Source organism: Oryzias latipes, chromosome 17 (genome assembly GCF_053564925.1).
Source record: "Oryzias latipes strain Hd-rR chromosome 17, Olatipes_Hd-rR_3.1".
Taxonomy (NCBI): Eukaryota; Metazoa; Chordata; class Actinopteri; order Beloniformes; family Adrianichthyidae; genus Oryzias; species Oryzias latipes.
This window is the reverse complement of record NC_136253.1, coordinates 18,823,239-18,841,453: the sequence shown is the minus strand read 5'-3', so window position 1 is coordinate 18,841,453 and position 18,215 is coordinate 18,823,239. Positions and strand designations below refer to the sequence as shown.

Genomic DNA, 18,215 nt, shown 5'->3' with positions numbered 1-18,215 from the left:
TCAGAGTGAACTTAATTCATTCTAAGAAAAAAGTTCTGGAAGGTTCTTTTGTGGTGACCACTCTCCTGTCTGACATAAACAATTCTGTTTTTATTGAAAGGATTTTTAAAGTTAAATTGCATTGATTTTTATGTAATTATTTTTATTTTTATTATTATTTATTTTTATTTTTGCTCCTATCATTCTCATGTCATGTTTTATATTCTTAAAGTCTTGATTGAAGTGATTAATTTCTAACACGCTGTGGTGGGGAAACGGTGTTGTGGTGATTCCTCACCACAGCGTGACCGGTATGTCTGGAGGTGGAACAGGAAGTGGCTCTAGAATTTAGTTCCTGGCATCGTGGGGCTAGGAACCAGCTTTCACTCATCAGTTGTTGTGTTTTCATTTTGTTAACAAGAAGAGATAGTTGTCCTAAATCTGTACAGCTGATCAGAATTTTTTTTTTTTTTTTTTTGGGTGAAGTGGACCCAAAGGTTTAGTTCCTACCTGTGTTGTGGTGGTCTCTGTGGGGCCGAGTGTGTCAGTCCAAACAGAAGTATGTCAGGTGTTGGCTCCATAAACCTCCACTGCCTCCAAGGGAAAAACACTTTCACTTTCTCTGGAATGACAACAAAAGTAAAGTCAAGCCAGAGCAGTTCCACTTGTGACCACTAGTGGGCCTGTCACACAAGTAAATTACATCAATGCAAGCGTATTTACAAAACCAGTTTTGTTGGTTAAAATGGCAATAGCTGCCAAAAAGTGGACCCTGAAATATGTGATTTATTGCAGGAGGCGGTAGGCTGTAGTTTAAGCTGAGCTCATCTACCGTTTGGTTGACTTAGGTTATAACTACTCTAAGAGCACACAATGGGCTACTAAGTTTATTATATTTCTGTGCTTTCTAAGATTTGATCATTTGATTGACAGGTTAGTGTTGAAGCCTCAGCTCTACAGTGATCTTACTGGGCATGCTCCATCAACTTTAACCTTCCTGTCTGCTTGGTTTTATTGAATGTCTGTTTTGTCATGACGTACTGTACCTACAAACAACAGAAAAACTCTTAAATGACTAAGACAAACTAGTGGGTGATGTCACACCCCATCTGTGCACCTGTACCATTGACTGTATATGAGAACTGGACTGAGTGACCCCTCCCCCCTAGCCTTTGGGGGGGAGGGGTCAATTCTACAGATTTCTATTTAGAAGTTTTTATTTCATGACTTTTTTTTTTCTGTAGTGGGAGGGGTGAGGACTTCCAACAAACTCAGTCATGATTGGCGAGAGTGGTTGTCATAGAAATGATGACTCAGACTAACTTGGGCCAATTACTGCTTATTGGCAATTTCTGGTTCCAACATGATGATGTCCATATAGCCAAAAAAATGGCGACTTAATTGACTTCAGTTTGTTGTAGTCGGAATTGAGCCAGGTTCTATGGGTGACATCACACTCACTCATATACAGGAACACACAAGCAGTGGGTGAGGGCATTCACAGGAAGAGGCACTCCAGCTGCCGGATCGTAGCCTACCAGGGTCTCCGTCTCCCCTGTCTCTGTCAGAAAGGCTGCTGGTGTCCTTTCCAGATGTTGCTCCTAGCCGTCACACACATCATTTAAAATTCCCTGACCTACATGCTGTCTGTCTGATCTGAACAGGAACTTGTGCTGGGTTTTAGTTCTTCCAGATCAAAACATGATATCAAAATTGGTACTGTTGGTGAGCATTTTGTCAAAGGTATCTGAAAAAAGACTCAAAGAAATCGGATTAATTGTCGCTTTTTTCCCCCTCTTTTCCTGCAGTGCCTCTGGAACCAACATTGTTGCCATTGATAATAAAATTGAACAAGCAATGGTGGGTAATCCTGGAATTCTGTTTTGTAATATTAGCATTTAAAAAAAAAGAATTGTTTATTTCAATTTACCAATAGCTGTTCATTTTAATACAAATCTGTGTTGTTTCCATCCTGGTCTAACACTCTGTCACTTCGTCTTTTGTTCTCCAGGACCTGGTGAAAAGCCATCTGATGTATGCAGTGCGGGAGGAGGTGGAGGTCTTAAAAGAGCAGATCAAGGAACTGTATGAGAGGAACTCTGTGCTGGAGAGGGAGAACGCTGTGCTGAAATCTCTGGCCAACAGCGAGCAGTTGTCCCAGCTGGCCACCCAGTCAGCCGCCGGCTCCGGCGCCGCGCCTCTACAGCAAGTGCTCAGCCATCCTCAGCCTCTCCCTCAGCCCCCCATACCCCAGCAGCCTCAACCGCAGCTCGATTCCGGCCAACAACCACAACCCAACGTCACCTCCGCTTGAAATGCATCAAAGAAAACTACAACAAAAAAAAGAGCTTATTCTTGTACAACTTATTATGATTAGTGTATGTGAAATAAAAGAGAAGAAAAAACATGTCTTCTTAGCCACCAGCTTGACCACAAAGTACAGTGTGTGTAGGGGTGTGTGTGTGTGTGTGTGTGTGTGTGTGTGTGTGTGTGTGTGTGTGTGTGTGTGTGTGTGTGTGTGTGTGTGTGTGTGTGTGTGTGTGTGTGTGTGTGTGTGTGTGTGTGTGTGTGTGTGTGTGTGTGTGTGTGTGTGTGTGTGTGTGTGTGTGTGTGTGTGTGTGTGTGTGTGTGTGTGTGTGTGTGTGTGTGTTTCAAACGTGAGAATGAAGTATGTGTACCGCGGGCCTTTCCAGTGTTAAATGCAATCATCAAGAGCTACGGAGGGCATGTCGGGAAGGGGAGGCAGGACGCAGCAGCAGCAGGTGGGGTTGAGGCCAGAGCCGAGCCAGCCTCGTGGTCAGAACCTACGCCTGCTGGTGGAGAAAGGGGGCGGGTGCGAGTGATTGTTCAGAGCTAAATATTTTTGTAAAGTAAAGAGCGGGTTAAGGGGATTTGTAAAGCGAGAACGCGGGAGTCTGTTTTTTCGGAGGGCCACACTGCTGCCGTTACTCTTTTCCCATCAGTCTTTTTTAGCTTCCACTTCTTTTTTTTATTTATTTATTGCAGGGCTGCTGTTTTCATACATGAACAATTGGATACTTTTTTTCTTTTCTTTTCTTTTACGCAGCCCTCTCATTCATGTTTCCTGTTTTTTCTTTTACAGTGTTTTAAACTGATCGGCTTCAAAGCTTTGTGAAAAAACAACAAAAAAAAATAGTAGGCAAAAACATTCTGACAAATGTTCAACACTAATATTATGCTGCAGTTGTCAATTCATAGCTCAAGCCTGATTTGAATGTACATTTTTGTATATTATAAAGTATTAAAAGCCTTGGTGGGCTACAGCTGTCATCAGATGTTAAAATAAACCGGCTAAAGGCAGTTGAAGAAAACTGACTTCTCTTAAAGTGAATTAGTGTTGCCTCCCCTCCATGCATTTTTTTTTCTCTTGTCTTCAAAAGCTGTGAAATCATCCAACATAATTAAATGTACGTCAACCAAAGATGAAAAACTGTGTTAAAATTATTTTAAATGCACACTTTTTTTTTTGTTTCTTCTCCTTTCACGAAATATTTTGTTGCTGTTCCGCATGTTCTGCATGTTCTGTAATCTTTAAACCACTTTCTTACCTCATTTTTATTCAGCACTCTTATTGTAAGATAGTCTGTGAACAGTGTAAGTTTAGGGAAGTGGAGCTGAAAGTCGAAAAATAACCTAGTGTTACTGACACTAGTCACAGCAAAACGAAGTGAGCCATGTTTTCATTTAAATGGTGTTTGAATTTCATATGCCAATAGTTTTGTTACTTTGCAAATTTTAATGTATTTAAATAAAAGCAATATTCAGATTCAAGAGGATTTGGCTCCTGTTTTTCTGACTTATTAGGATTTTATTAGCCCCCAGAGGACACAATATACCTGCATGCTGTCAATTTTTTCTTTAAAATGTGTTTTTTTTTCTCTTTTATATATATTACATTTTTATCACATGTAACCCTTGTGTTATCTTAGATGACCCCCACCCTTACATTGACGTGTTCTCCCTATTATGACAAAGGTGGATAAAGGTGGAAAGATTTCATGTAATCCATGGAAACCAGTGAAGATCACAAATCATTGAAGAAAAAAGGTTCAGAGCACTGTCTAGTGGGTCTAGATGACCCAACTCCCAATGTTAAAGTGCCTAGGATAGCACAAGAGTTAATCACATGCTCCACATGTCAACCGCTAGCATACATACCAGTACCTGCTGTAACAACAGCGCCGCCAGTGGAATAGATGGTGGAATAACACGTCAATGGGGTGGGGTCGTCTAAGATAGCACAAGGGTTAAAAAGCCAATTGTAGCTTCTGTTTTCTGCCACTGAGCAGTGTGAACTTTAAATCCTCATGGATTTTTTCTGCATTTGGAGAAGAACTGCAGAAAATGAGGAAGATCAGCTATCTTTCCTGCAAAAACAAACATCTGATTTCTTTAAGAACTATGAGTGTAATTTTTAACCGATTAATCTATTTTCATTCTCATGATCCAACAAGATCGATTGAGGCAAGTATTTTATTTTACTATGATAAATTGAAATAAATTGATATTGGGGAAATACCATTTGGATTAAAGCACAGTGGGTTTATTCTACTGTTAACTTAAAAACCACCAGTGACATCACAGCAGATGTGATGTCAGGAAAAAAAAACCATACAGTGTGGCAGAATGTTCTAATGTTCCGTTTGGATTATTTTAAATTGGAAAAACAACAGTGGGCTGAACTTTATGAAAATAAAATGTAAATGAATTTGCCATTATTTTTTGGTTTTTTTTGTACACATATTTACTTTAAACTTGGTTCTTTTGCAAGAAATCCAAGGAATCTGGAAAACTTCACCTGTACTGTTCAGTACCAGGTATTTATCACTGAGTCACACTGATTAAGGTTTTGGCTGAAGATGTCCCGGGTTGATGATAGGTCAGTGATTCGAATCGTTCTGAATGAACCGATATCGACTATGAATCGTATCGTCAACTAGAAATTATTATATGAATTTAACTGTTGAAACGAATCGTTACACCCACTATTAAAAAACATTTTTGGGCCACACAAATATATCAGATTTGAGGAAACTTTATTTGAAATTACAAAACTTTGAAATGTTTAAAAAAAAAAAAATACAGAATACACACCATTTTAGCAAATACATAGCGATTCCCTCTGAAAACGAAAGCTTCATGGCGTTAACAGTCTGAATAGAAAAACTCCTGGTGTACAAAGGGCTTAGTATGACGGCACAGACGATGGGCGGGGGGCTCTAAGCTCCCAAAATGTCTACACTTTAGTCCCCTCAGCTGAAGTGTTGTGCAGGTCCTGCTTGCTCGTCCCACAGATGAGTCTCCTTCATCAGTAAGGTGGTGGTGGTGTGTGTGTGTGTGTGGGGGGGGGGGGGGGGGGGGGGGGGGGGTTTCCCACCCACCCGCTGGGATTGGCAGGGTTGAAATCCAGAGTTCAATAGGTTTTCCAGGACAACCTAACCCACGGTGACAAATCTGCTGCCTTTGCTGGTCTGTGCTGAGGCGGTGCGCTGGTCTTTCAGGATGCGAAAGCGCTCGTTCAGCGTCATGGACGTTTGCTGCAGAGAGTGGAGTCAGAGGTAAGCACGCCAAAAACCCCGGCGAGTGAAATTTCATCGAGTGGTTTCGGATTGTGGCGCCCTCACCGGCTTCCCCACGCTGTTGATGTCAAACTGCAGGGGGACTCCCTTAGGGACTTTCTTCTCGACCGCTTCCGGCTTCACCGGAGCTGCGGAGGCAGCAGGAGGATGCAGGGTCCACGCGGTGGGGGGCCTGCAGGGAGGAGGAGCCATTTTTATGAGTCACAGAGAGCTGAAGTGCATCATCGAAGCCCCCCAGGGGGCTGATGCGGACACTTACTCCGGCTGAGTTCTGGCTGTAGGGTTGTCTATTGAAACAGTCAAGATCCCGCTACCGGCTGGCGATGTGCGCCACCTGGTGGACAGACAGAAACAATGATCTCATGTTCATACAAGCAGAGAGAGGTCTGTGCTGTCTCTGACTCTGAGGGGAACCAGGAACTTACTGCCGCGTTCTGACCGGAGGAGTGAGAGGGTTTGGCTTCTGCAACTGGGCTTGAACCTGCAGAGGACATCAGGACAAATGTTAACAGCTCCATCCACAAACGTTCTATTTAACCAGACTTCCTGATCACAGACCTTGAGTCCCCGGCGATACAGGAACGTGGCCTGCCGCGCCTCCTTCTGGCTCTGCTGGACAGACGGCAGCGGTCTGTAAAGTACAGTCCCATTAACTATTCACTTAAGCCAAGCTACCACCTCCCAGGAATTCTCAGCTCTGACTTTTGTGACTGATCTGAAGAAACCGAATGCCATTTCACAGTTTGAGCATTTGGAATATTTTGTCATTTTACAGTAAGCTCATAAAAAGATCCGATGGAAGAACCTGCTCCGTCAGTAGATTCAGGAAATCCGCTGACCGAACCTGTTGCAGCTCAACCCTGCAGTGTTTCTCGAATTGGAAACCAGGAGCTTTGGCGTTGGAAGTGTTACAGGGAAAAGTCAACATTTACCTCCGCTGCAGCTGGAAAGGTCTCCCCAACGATGCCGCATTCTGGCCTCTCAGCGAGTCCGGCTGCCGGTAAAGCCTCCTCTGAGGGTCGGGCCTCCTGTACTGGGCCTCGGCGCGCTGAAAGAAGGGCTTTGTTTTCGGTCTTGTTGTCTGACAGGAGAAGAAGAAAAAACACTTTGGTTATGTGATAGTGTTTCCGTTTCAGCTGCAGAACAAACAGCCAAAAAAATTCCATCTCTGGGAATTTTGGCTGGGATTTCACTATAAAGACACAGTGGTGTGAGAACGTTTGGGCACCCCTGATAATTTTCAGGATTTTTCTTCATAACTCATTGGTTGTTCAGATCATCAATTTCAGTTGAACATGTCATATAGCAGATGAACACAGTGATATTTGAGAAGTGAAATGAAGTTTATTGGATTTAAAGAAACTGTGCAATAATTACTTAAACAAAAATAGGCAGGTGCGTAAATTTGGGCACCCCTTTAGAAATAATTATTGGAACACAAAATTTGTTTTACAAGCTCATTGACCCTTGACCTGCATACACATGTGAAGCCAATCATGAGAAGAGGTATTTAAGGTTGTTAAGAAAGTCAACATGGGACCTCAAAACAGCTGTCAGATGACCTGAAAACAAAGATTGTTCAACATCATAGTTTAGGTATATAGGTAGGTAGGTAGGTAGGTATATATATATATATACACTTTCTAAGAATTATGACTAAAACCTTTCTCAAAACGCTAAAATTATTTTGGCAACTATGGGACTGAACACAATTTTCAGGCTATTCTGATTCTTTCCTTTACAGAAGTTAATTTATCCATTTATGTTGATTTTTTTTAAAAACATTTGTTAACATGGTAGCAAATTTTAAAAATAAAAATGAAAAAAGGAGTCAGAAAACATGATCAATACTCCCCTGTCTACAGCACATTGAAAAAAGAAAAGCCTAACAGTTTGGTAAGATCTGGGTTTTTCGTCAGCTTTGTGACCCGGTCCAGGTGGGCTAAAGTCTCAGATGCTCTCCTGCAATCCTGGAAACAGAAGAAGCTGTGTGCTCTCAGCAGCCCTGCAATGCTAAAAGGCAAGTTTCGTGCAGAAACGGCCCAAAGACTCATGGGATTGATTATGCTAAACAGCAAACTGTTGATTCTAGGGAACAAAACAGTTTAATGTTGATTCTAGACGTTTAAAATCTCTGAGTGTGATGGGAAAAAGTACAGATAAATAACTGCAGGCAGCCTTAAAATATCATTAAAATAATGATTTGTTTTTAATCATCTTACATTTTGAATCAGACATGTAAACACACTCCTTCCCTTTTGTTAATCCAGAATAAACCACAAGTGAGATTAGATTTGACAGTTCTGGTTATTTGATTACATGCTGATAACATGTAGCACATAAAACTATAGTTTCAGACATTTTTGTGATTATCAGTTGAATAATCTTAAAATTAGCGCTGCAGGTTCCATTTTGCATGACTGTTGATGTTTAGCTAAACTAGCTGGACGTTTTTCAGGCAGAAAAGAATTAGCGAGCTCAGCAACTTTCTGTTTGTGACTAAGGATAACTTGAAGGTTTTGCAGATTTGCTTCATAGTAAAAGTAAGAAAAACTTTACATCTGAAGTTTCAACCAGTTTTTAGGGAAAGCTGCCTTGCAGTCAGTTCTATGCAGACCTCCTTGTTGAAAATGTGCAGCGCTGCTTAGGGTTGTGCCGATGGACGATATCATCGTCCATCGTGATGGGTGACTGACATCCCGATGGAGAGACCACCATCGTGATGCCACGCCCCCGCCACGTTGCGCGTCGACATCATAAGCCGCGGTTACATGTACAAAATATCTTGATGGGATCAATGGTCGGATTAGTATCCAACCGTGTAGATGGGCCCAGAAAAATGTTTTCAGAATATAAAAACGTTCACTAAGGTCACAATTTCGGTCGGAATAAATCATTCGCACACGCGCAGTATTCGCACATGCGCAGTTTGAAAACCGGAAGAGGATACAACTTCCGCCGAGCGGCTTTTTTTCCAAACTTTATTGAAGGTAACAATTCAATACAAAATGATAACAGCGGCGAGCAGCTATATACATTGACATGTCAGCTCGGTAAAATACGAGACGATCTTCTAAACGTGCTTTTAATAATGTTACGGTTATTATGAAACACCTGTTCGCTCATCATTTGAATTTTAATCCGTGTGGTCAGTGCTTTTTCTGAACGTAGCCAGGATTAGCTAACACGGGCTAACAACATTAGCTTTGGGTGGTGCTGCATCCTGTGAATAACATCAACCTTTATTTAGTCGGGACACGACTGGAAACACAAATCCACGTGATTGATTGAATGTTTTCTAAGGACTGAGCGACATTTCTGCTTTGTGTCCGCTGTGTGTGCTGACGATCCGAACTGTGCTCAGACACACGTTTAGACCCGGTTCTGAGTTTGATAGCTCGTACCCCTAGAGCTGCGGGACGGATCGCAGTCTTAAATCTCCCACACATACCGCTCATGTACCCCCCCCCCCCTTCCCATCAAACATAAAGCTGTAAATCCGCCCTCCGCTGGTCCACTTCACTAGTTAAGTGCGGGAGCGGACCACTTCTTTTCTATTTTGCTTGTTACTTTTTCTGTTAAAGTCACTTCCCTCAGTTTATACTGGATCATCGCGGATTAACCATTAGTTGGGAAATAAAATGAAAAAAGCAAAATAACGAATAGCAGTTATATAAGAACGAAAAATGTAAAAAAAATACCCCCCCCCGACGATGTCATCGTCCATCCCGATGGTTGACAGCAAACATCGTCAACGGCCAAATTAGGGGACATCGCCCAACCCTAGCGCTGCTGGGAAAGGTGTTTTAGGAACCATTGGAGCTGGAGAGGGGCAGGATCCTTGTTTTTCTTGATTTTAATCATAAAGCCTTCGTGTTTGCTTTCTCTCAGGTACCATTTCAGTTACTGCGGTTCTTTTTGTTCTGAACCGATCGAAGGGAACCTTCCTGAAGACGAGCGGCTCATGTTCTGAGGCTCTCTCTTTTCTGTGATCGTATTTCAGATCTTAATGTGTTTGATCAAAACGTTAAGGTTGGTCTCATTTTGCTACCGTTACTGAACTCATTCGACATTCTGATTTAGTGCTGTAAAAATAGGAATAAACAAATCTGAGACCTGCCCATTCAGATGACTATTTTTGATGTCCAGTTATTATTGTTTTTTTACGAAAACCTTAATTGAGGTTTATTTTTCGGTCCGTTTCTGTAATCTGTTACTCAACTTTCTCCTTATTCTGTCATCTGTTTCACCTCCTTTTTCATATTTCTTCTGTGCAGCCATCTCAATGTCTTTTTCTCCATTTGACTGTTTTCATCGCCAATCTGTTCGTTTGTTTTGTATCTGAAGGTATGAATTCATCAGTCAGTGTGAATTCAGGAAACAAAGAGAAAGTCGGGGGAGAACATCATGTGTTTACTCGTTTGTTTTTAAACAGCTGACAAAGTACCTGGTTGAGTGCAGCTCGGTTGAGAGCCCCCGCTCGTTTCACTATGGTTCCTGGCCTCCTGGCTGCCAGTCCAGTGATGACCCCCTGACCCCGTCTTCGGCCCGTAAATGGAGGGGTTCGTCTGTTTCTTATTATAGCCGCCGCCCCACGTGCCACGCCTCCTCCTGTTACAAACACGACATATTTAAAAAAAGAAGTTTCCACCTGTAACAACAACCGGTCCGGCCGGCGACGTAGGTACACACACCTCTCTGCGCGGCTCCCGGCGTCCTCTGTGAGAGCCCTCTTCCTTGGCTCAAAAGGCCTTTCTTCTTGAATGGTTTTCGCTTCGTGTTGGCCTGTCGCCACTTGAATTGTTTCTCTTTCTTGTTTAACCGAATAATGTCATCTGTCAAAGTTGTGAAAAGAAGCATGAGGAAGACAAGAGTTTTAGGAAATCTCAAGGGAGACTTGTTTATTTTAGCATAGCTAGCTCCGGTCAGTGGCTAATATTAGCTTGAACTGAAATACAGGCCACATAAAACAAAGTCCTTACCCAAAGACATGTCGACTTTATCAAGAACCGCCGGCATTTTCCCTCGAGCGGCAGAGAAATCATCATTATTCATTCTAAACAAGATAATCACAGGAGAGCAACGATGCTGCTAGGAGATAACAGGTGATCCTCCCCTTGAACGTAAAAAGCATTGCGCACGCGCAATTGAAATTTGAGTGGGTGCATTATGGGAAATGTAGGCAAATCAACGAATTCCGATTGTTACCAAACCAAAACAACAGCGTGCTCATGTAACTGGAGGAAAAAGGTTACATATGCGTATCGTTGTGGCAGCTATATCATTTGGTGTTCTTGGTTTTTCCTGTCGAAAGGGAGTCAAATTATCCAAACGCAGGACCTTTCGTGTGCTTTCCAACGAAGTATGTAGTTAAGAATTATCATGCTAGTTGTTTGAATGAAGTGAACGCCTGTCTTGCTTATGCGTGGTGATGCTGTGTCTGGTAGTTTCCGTCTTCCTTTTAGCCTAAAGTCGTCGTGTTTTACCTCCCACAGCTCATCTGTTTTGTTTGCTCCAAAGCTTTCTTCATATCACAGGCCCTTTTCGACCCTCCTCTACCCGCAGAAACCCGTCAACATGTCAGACAAGAAGAAGCGCAAAGCGACAGCCACCGCTGGCGATGCGGAGCCCAGCGCCAAGCAACCGCGGGAGGACAAGCCGACGAAGGCGGCGGGCTGGCTGCACAGCCTGATCCGGCAGCAGAGGGAGGACAAGAAGGACATGAAGTTCAGCAAGAAGAGGCAGCGTTTCATCAGTGAGACGCAGAAGGTCCGGCAGGGCTCAGGAGGGGTGCTGTACTGGATGCTGAGGGACCAGAGAGTCCAAGGTAAACAAGTCACAGCTTAAAACCTTATCTATCTATTTATGCATTTATTTAAATTTTACTTTATTTATTTAAATTTCCACAAATAGAAAGAAACAAAAGATCTTGCACAAGTTCTAATACAGGGGGAAATAAAAGGGAAAAGAAAGAAGAAAACTTATTTACCTGGAATTAGGGAACGGGGTTCATTTTTTTTAATTTCTAATTTACTTTATTTGAATTAGGACTGTGAATATTCCTCAATGTTTTAGCATAACAACAGCATACATATGCCAGAATTAGCACAATTGCTAAATTACATCTGTTGACCTAAGCCAGGTAAAGAGCAAAACTTATAAACATTGAACACATTGAACAATTTTGACAACAACAAGCAAAAGGGAAAACATATTTTTGATGCAGCTCTTTTTTTATTTGGGTGATTTGGTTTCTTTAATTGATTGTTTTAGATAACATAGAACATAAATAAATCGAAGCACATTTTTACCAAACTTACTCTGAACCTCTGATTTAAAGACCTGAAATAAAATAAAATAAAACAGGAAAATAACACAAATAGTTTCCCTATTTTGATTGTAGAAGCAACGGCTCCAAGGCTGTGAAAGTCAATCAGCCACTGGTTGTTGCCACAGGTTTACAACTGCTTAAAACATAATCATCAAGAATTCGTACACAGAGGTCCTAGAAAGTACGGCTGCATATTATTGATTTTATGACAGAGTCCTGCAGGCCAGTGGAAACATGAATGTGGGCCACATTCAGTCTGCGGTCCAGACTTGGGACATGCCTGTTTATGGCAGATTTTTTTCTCAATTTTTGTTGCGTTTCCCTGCAGATAACTGGGCGCTGATCCGCGCGCAGCAGCTGGCCGCCAAAGAGAGCCTCCCTTTGCACGTCTGCTTCTGCCTGGTGGTGCCAAAATCAGAGCTGTCCACACTGAGACATTATTCCTTTCTGCTGAAGGGGTTGGAAGAGGTTCAAAAGGTATTCACCGCTACCACAACACAATATTCCTACTTGTTACATATCAACACGCACATCCACACCGTGATGTTTCCATTTTTTGCATTGAAAGAGCTCCACCTGTAGGTTCATTTTTACACTTTTAAATTCTTCTGTTGGATATGCTTTTAAATCAAAAGTAAAACATTTTTTTTTGCAAATTTGAAAACTCCAAATTATCTTTTTTTGTTCTAAAAAACTGAAAACCACAAAAAAGTAAATGTAAAAACTCTTGGTTTGTATTAGTTTTTAGGACAGAGGTCGCTCACAAGACTCTTGTACTTTGTCTCAAATATAAAAAAATAAAAAGTAGAATAATTAGCCTGCATGTTAATCGCTTGAAAATAATTATTCTTTTTGTTTTCGTTTGTTATTTATGTGCTCCTTTTTAGTATTACAGGAAGCCTCTCTGCTCGTTTTCCCCTCATTTCTCTGATATCTCCATCCTCACCTTAGGGAGGAGCGCCAAATTAATTAATATCCATCAGATAAAGAGCTCATGTTCGGAGCATCAGAGTTCCTGAAAAAGTCAGGATGCTGGTGAACTGTTGAAGAAATAAAGATAATAGATGATAATAGATTTTATGCACACATGTGAGGGTGCATGCGACACATAAAGACGTTCTCTCCCTCCTCAAAACTGTATGCTTGCCCTTTTTGTTGAACCGTTAATGTTCAGTTGGGGTTGTGAGGGGCTGTAAGCTAGCCGGAGAGCGTGTACACAAAGGGATTATGGGAAATGATGATTGGCTTACTTTTCGACAATAGTTCCACCCACAACTTGAAGTCAAATTTCTAATGAACTACTGCTGCTCTGCAGGGACTATGTCATTGAAAACAACAGTTTAAAAAAAAATGATGGCTAAAAATAACATAATAATTAAAAGATGACTGTGATCACCTTTACTGCAGATCAAAATATGATTGGACTTGGACTTTAAATGGGCAATGGATCATCTATCAGTTGTTCAAATCAAATACACCTTTATTTATAAGAGGCACTTTTCATGCTTTTAGTACACACACAAACAGACAAAATATAAGGGTAGCAGACAAAATTGTAATTAACCCCCCCCCCCCACCCCTCCTCTGTGAAGAGACATATTCAAAACACAATATAAGTAACATTTCAGAAAAAGCCTTCTAAAAAGTGCTAGACCATGACATCTTTTTTTTAGTTCCTCCAAATATGTAAAAACCAAATGTGAATGAACAGCTTGTCATTCAAGCCGTTATGTGAATATTGATTGTGTTTAAACTAGGGTTGCACGATATGAGGAAAACTCGCGATATACGATATTGGTGATTAATATTGCGATAACGATATAATTTGCGGTATATAAACAAATATCAAACCAACCAAAAACATCGTTTCCATTTCACTGCAACAGTTTAAAAATTATACTCCAAATGACCCTTGTCGACATAGGAGGCAAACATCAAACATAAAAGGGCTCATATGATTGATCAACAAGGTAAACGGGTCCTTCTGATTGGTTAAATGCATAAAGGGATTTATTTCATTTATTCAATATTTCAATCTGCCATGAGTTTGTTTTAGCACATTTAACCCTTGTGCTATCTTAGATGACCCCCCCCCCCCCCCCCCCCCCCCCCCCCCCCTTGCATTGACGTGTTCTCCCTACCATGACAAAGGTGGATAAAGGTGGAAAGATTTCATGGAATCCATGGACACCAGTGAAGATCACAAATAATTGAAGAAAAAAGGTTCAGAGCACTGTCTAGTGGGTCTAGATGACCCAACTCCCAATGGTAAAGTGCCTAGGATAGCACAAGGGTTAAAGGAAACTGTCTATAAGTGTGTTCTTCATGAAAGATCTCACCTTCAAGTTTGTCAGTTTTCTCTTCTAGATTGTTTTCAGCAACAACTTTAATCCTTATGCTAACCTATCCCCACTCCCAATGTTAAAGTGCCTAGGATAGCACAAGGGTCAAGGTAACCATTTATTGCGATTTTCGCCGTCTTTTGCGGTATGCATATTGCACAGCTTGATGTTGCGATAACGATAAATTTGCGGTATATTGTGCAGGCCTAGTTTTAACACTTTTGAAGACATGTCTTATCACAGCAATTTAGAAATTCCTGCGATTTCTTGTTCCACAAATAAAACCTAAACATGCAAATCATTTCGATGACTGCTTACAGCTTTTAGAAACGCACTCCTAAGGAAAGACTTCAAAGGCCGAGTGATTAAAGACTTTAAAAGCCTCCGACTCTGAGTCATGAAATAATGCTGGCATATCTCCAACAAACAGGAATGCAAACACTTGAACATCCAGTTCCATCTGCTGCACGGAGCAGCTGGCGACGTGCTCCCCGGCTTCGTGACTGGCCACAACTTTGGGGCCGTGGTGACGGACTTCTCCCCCCTCAGAGAGCCTCTGCAGTGGCTGGAAGCTGTGAAAAAGGGACTTCCAGAAGACATTCCCTTCATACAGGCCAGAGAATTTCTTTTTCTATTATTATTATTATTATTATTTTTTGTGTTCGTCAAAGCCAAATTACACATATTTCTTGTAGCTTTATTGTGTTGTCTTTTATTTCTGCTCTGCAGGTGGATGCCCATAATATTGTTCCCTGCTGGGTAGCATCCCCTAAGCTGGAGTACTCTGCCAGAACCATCAGAGGGAAAATCACTAACCTTTTGTCTGAGTTCCTCACCGATTTCCCTCTGGTGGACAAACACCCGTTCTCAGCCACAAAAACAGCAAAGGTAAACTATGAACACACAAAAAAAACCATTCAATTTTCAGCCTTTTAGATAAGGAATAATATTTTAAATAAAAAAGGTAATTTCGATGCACCAGTACTTTGGCAAAAACACATTCTTGCTGAGAAAAAACAATTTGTTGTTTTGTCTTTTATTGTTTTTATTTCTCCACTTATTAGTTTAGTTGGTGACAGATGTGAATGGGTCAAACAAATATAACTTTTGCTAGAAGACCATTATTTTGAAGTTTTAAAATCTTTTATTAATAGAGAAAATAACCAAACATGTCAAATATAATTGCAAGGAAATGCTGCAAATGTACAAAAAACAAAACTCCTTAGCAGCATCAATGGGGGTTTCTGCAGTCTTAACATTTGTTAACATTTGTTTTTTGAAATACTTTGAGTCTATAAACCATTTTTACTGATTTTAAAAGCTTCCTTGACCTTTGACCTTTCTGCTCTTGTCCCTGTCTCAGGCGGTCGACTGGGACAAAACTCTGGCCTCGCTAAAGGTGGACAGAACAGTCGGGGAGCCCAAGTGGGCCAAGCCGGGCACCGAGGCCGGGCTGGCCATGTTGGAGTCCTTCATCGACGTGCGTCTGAAACTGTTCGGCACTCAGCGCAACGACCCGAACGCCGCCGCCCTCAGCCAGCTGTCGCCATGGCTTCGCTTCGGTCAGTGCAGGAAATGAGTGTCTTGTGTCGCCTTTCAGACGTGATACTACAGGGGAGAAGCAATATCATTCTTTAGTTTTTTGTTTTGTTTTTTAAATAAAAGAAACAAACAAGCGTTTATCTGTGGAAAACAAAAAAAATCTAAAATTAATACCAAATAAAAACAATTTTTTTTAATATAAGACGCACCCAAACCCCTTTAACTGCTTTTGTGTTACATTTCTACGGTTACAAATGAATGTTATAATTTATTTGACCAAAAATGTAAAATAAATGCTAGCTAGAAAAAGCAAATATAAATAAATTAAAAGCGTAAACCTTAGAAAATGTATTTTGTTTGAAAAAATTTGATAAATACTTCATACTTATTTGTACACAATAAATAAATCCATATACATATGTGTGTTTAATATTTAAATATGAGTTATAAAAGCAAATGAGAGTGCAAACATGAATTGATTTACTTCTCTAGAGTGTCAGTATTTAGTATGTTTGTTGTATATTTGCTGCTTTAACAAAGCAATCATATCCATTCTTATATTTAAAAAAAAGAATACATAGTAAATAAAACTAGGTTTTATAAAATATCCTCATTTAATTGTCTTAGTGTGTTAAAATAAATGCAAAAATATACCAAAAAAGGTAGCATAAAAATGTAAAATAAAGAAGTAAAAACACTGAAGGAAACTGAGTCATCATTAAGAACAAAAAAAGTTAAAAATTTGTGTGAAATACCATTCTTCATTTGTAACAGGAATCTTTTTTGAAGGGATACAATGCTTGCTAGAGATGTGCTCAAACTGCTGGACAGTTTTTGAGACTGATTTTTCTCTCCAAGTTTGAGAATCCACACATGAAACTGTACAGTAGTCTCTCTTAGTCCATCAGCATTCAGATTTTCCTCCCTGCCAAACCAGGCCAGCTTTCAGCCCAGCGTGTGGCGCTGCAGGTGCGGAAGAATTCCAGTCCGTCCGTGCCTGCCTTCATCGAGGAGCTGGTGGTGCGCAGAGAGCTGACGGACAACTTCTGCTTCTACAACAAGAACTACGACAGCGTGACGGGTGCGTGGAGACCTTCTACACCGACAACCTGTTCTCTAGTCCAGTTTGACTGAATGTGTTCTGTTCTGTGCTTCTCAGGTGCGTACGAATGGGCTCAGAAGACTCTGAAGGATCACGCCAAGGACAAGCGAGAGTACCTCTACACCAGAGAGCAATTTGAGAAAGCGCAGACTCATGACAAGCTGTGGAACGCAGCTCAGGTACAACAGTCCCTCTGAGGCTGAGGGGGGAAATGATGTTAGGAGGGGGTGAAATAGCGACTATAATGCTCTTCTGCAGAGATGTAAGTTCTGATCTGTGTAGAAAACAGCAGATTACTCCTACTTAGTGGAATGGCTCCCAATGGAGAGAGCTTTGGGATTGTTGAGAATGTCAAGGAAAAGACTTGGACTGCATTTCAGCAATCACTGCTCTTCTTATTTTAGTTTGAATCATTAAAAACAGATTGTCAAGTGCATTGTGTGTTTTCCTGCAGATCCAAATGGTAACTGAAGGGAAGATGCATGGATTCTTGAGGATGTACTGGGCCAAAAAGATTCTGGAGTGGAGCACCTCGCCGGAGGAGGCGCTCTCCATCGCTCTGTACCTGAACGATCGCTATGAGCTGGACGGTCAGGACCCCAACGGTTTTGTTGGTAAGGAGACGGCTCCTCTTTCATTTTCTGCGGTCTATTTTATTCTCGTCCGTTAACCCCCTCCCCCACCCCTCTGCTCTTTTTATCTCAGGATGTATGTGGTCAATCTGCGGCATCCATGACCAGGGCTGGGCAGAGAGAGCGGTTTTTGGGAAAATCCGCTTCATGAACTACAAAGGCTGCCTTCGGAAGTTTAACGTGGCGCAGTTTGAGAGGAAGTACTGTTCTAAAAAAGTCTGACAGCATTTTGACAAAAACTAAAATGCTTTTTGGAGTGTGCCTTTACCTCAGGAAACTGTTTAATGGGAGGTTTTGTTTATTTTTTTCTATATATTTGGACTTGAAGATGTTTGAGCATTTTATGTCTGTTAAACTGTTAGTTTGGGATCAACCTTTTTTTTTTAGCTAAACTTTTATACTCTGTTCCTGATCATCTTATGTTGTTCTTTCAAAATAAAATACTCTCTGAGGAAACGGCTCTCCTTTTATCATCTTTTGATCATTTATAAAAGTGCTCCCAGTGGTCTTTTTAATAATGATTATGCTGTTTTTAGGCAGCAACTGTACATGGTTATTACTTCATCTCTGAATGTGTTTATTTTCCCATATTTTTAGAGAAAAACATAAATGGAACATCATTTTCAAAGTTTAAACATAGAACTTTTAAAATGTGAAATATTACATTTCTGTTTTTCACAAATCAAT

General features: G+C 41.0%; 3 protein-coding genes across 5 annotated transcripts in view; 2 read left to right on the top strand and 1 right to left on the bottom strand.

The window, feature by feature from the left end:
• Positions 1-3,771, top strand: part of LOC101166252 (TSC22 domain family protein 2) — a 35,048-nt gene extending 31,277 nt beyond the window's left edge. For both annotated transcript variants that reach the window (XM_004078960.5, XM_011486402.4), the window contains 2 exons: positions 1,788-1,839; positions 1,991-3,771. In XM_004078960.5, coding sequence (XP_004079008.1) covers positions 1,788-1,839; positions 1,991-2,293 — 355 coding nt within the window. In that variant the 3' untranslated portion in view covers positions 2,294-3,771. The remainder of the gene's footprint in view (positions 1-1,787; positions 1,840-1,990) is intronic.
• Positions 3,772-5,019: 1,248 nt separating this feature from the next.
• On the bottom strand, positions 5,020-10,702 carry si:dkey-17o15.2 (UAP56-interacting factor). The gene is made up of 9 exons (XM_020710868.3): positions 10,562-10,702; positions 10,274-10,414; positions 10,027-10,190; positions 6,512-6,660; positions 6,138-6,210; positions 6,005-6,060; positions 5,839-5,913; positions 5,625-5,751; positions 5,020-5,537 (listed from the first exon to the last, which is right to left on the bottom strand). The coding sequence occupies exons 1-9, from the start codon at positions 10,632-10,634 to the stop codon at positions 5,436-5,438; spliced, it is 960 nt and encodes a 319-aa protein (XP_020566527.1). The 5' UTR covers positions 10,635-10,702; the 3' UTR covers positions 5,020-5,435.
• A 105-nt stretch (positions 10,703-10,807) lies between these two features.
• On the top strand, positions 10,808-17,984 carry cpdp (CPD photolyase). 2 transcript variants are annotated; one of them, XM_011486301.3, is made up of 10 exons: positions 10,808-10,941; positions 11,145-11,406; positions 12,239-12,387; positions 14,683-14,865; positions 14,982-15,140; positions 15,616-15,814; positions 16,732-16,875; positions 16,954-17,075; positions 17,351-17,510; positions 17,602-17,984. In XM_011486301.3, exons 1-10 carry the CDS (start codon positions 10,837-10,839, stop codon positions 17,748-17,750), a joined length of 1,632 nt encoding a protein of 543 aa, XP_011484603.1. In that variant the 5' UTR covers positions 10,808-10,836; the 3' UTR covers positions 17,751-17,984.
• The last annotated feature ends 231 nt before the right edge of the window (positions 17,985-18,215 follow it).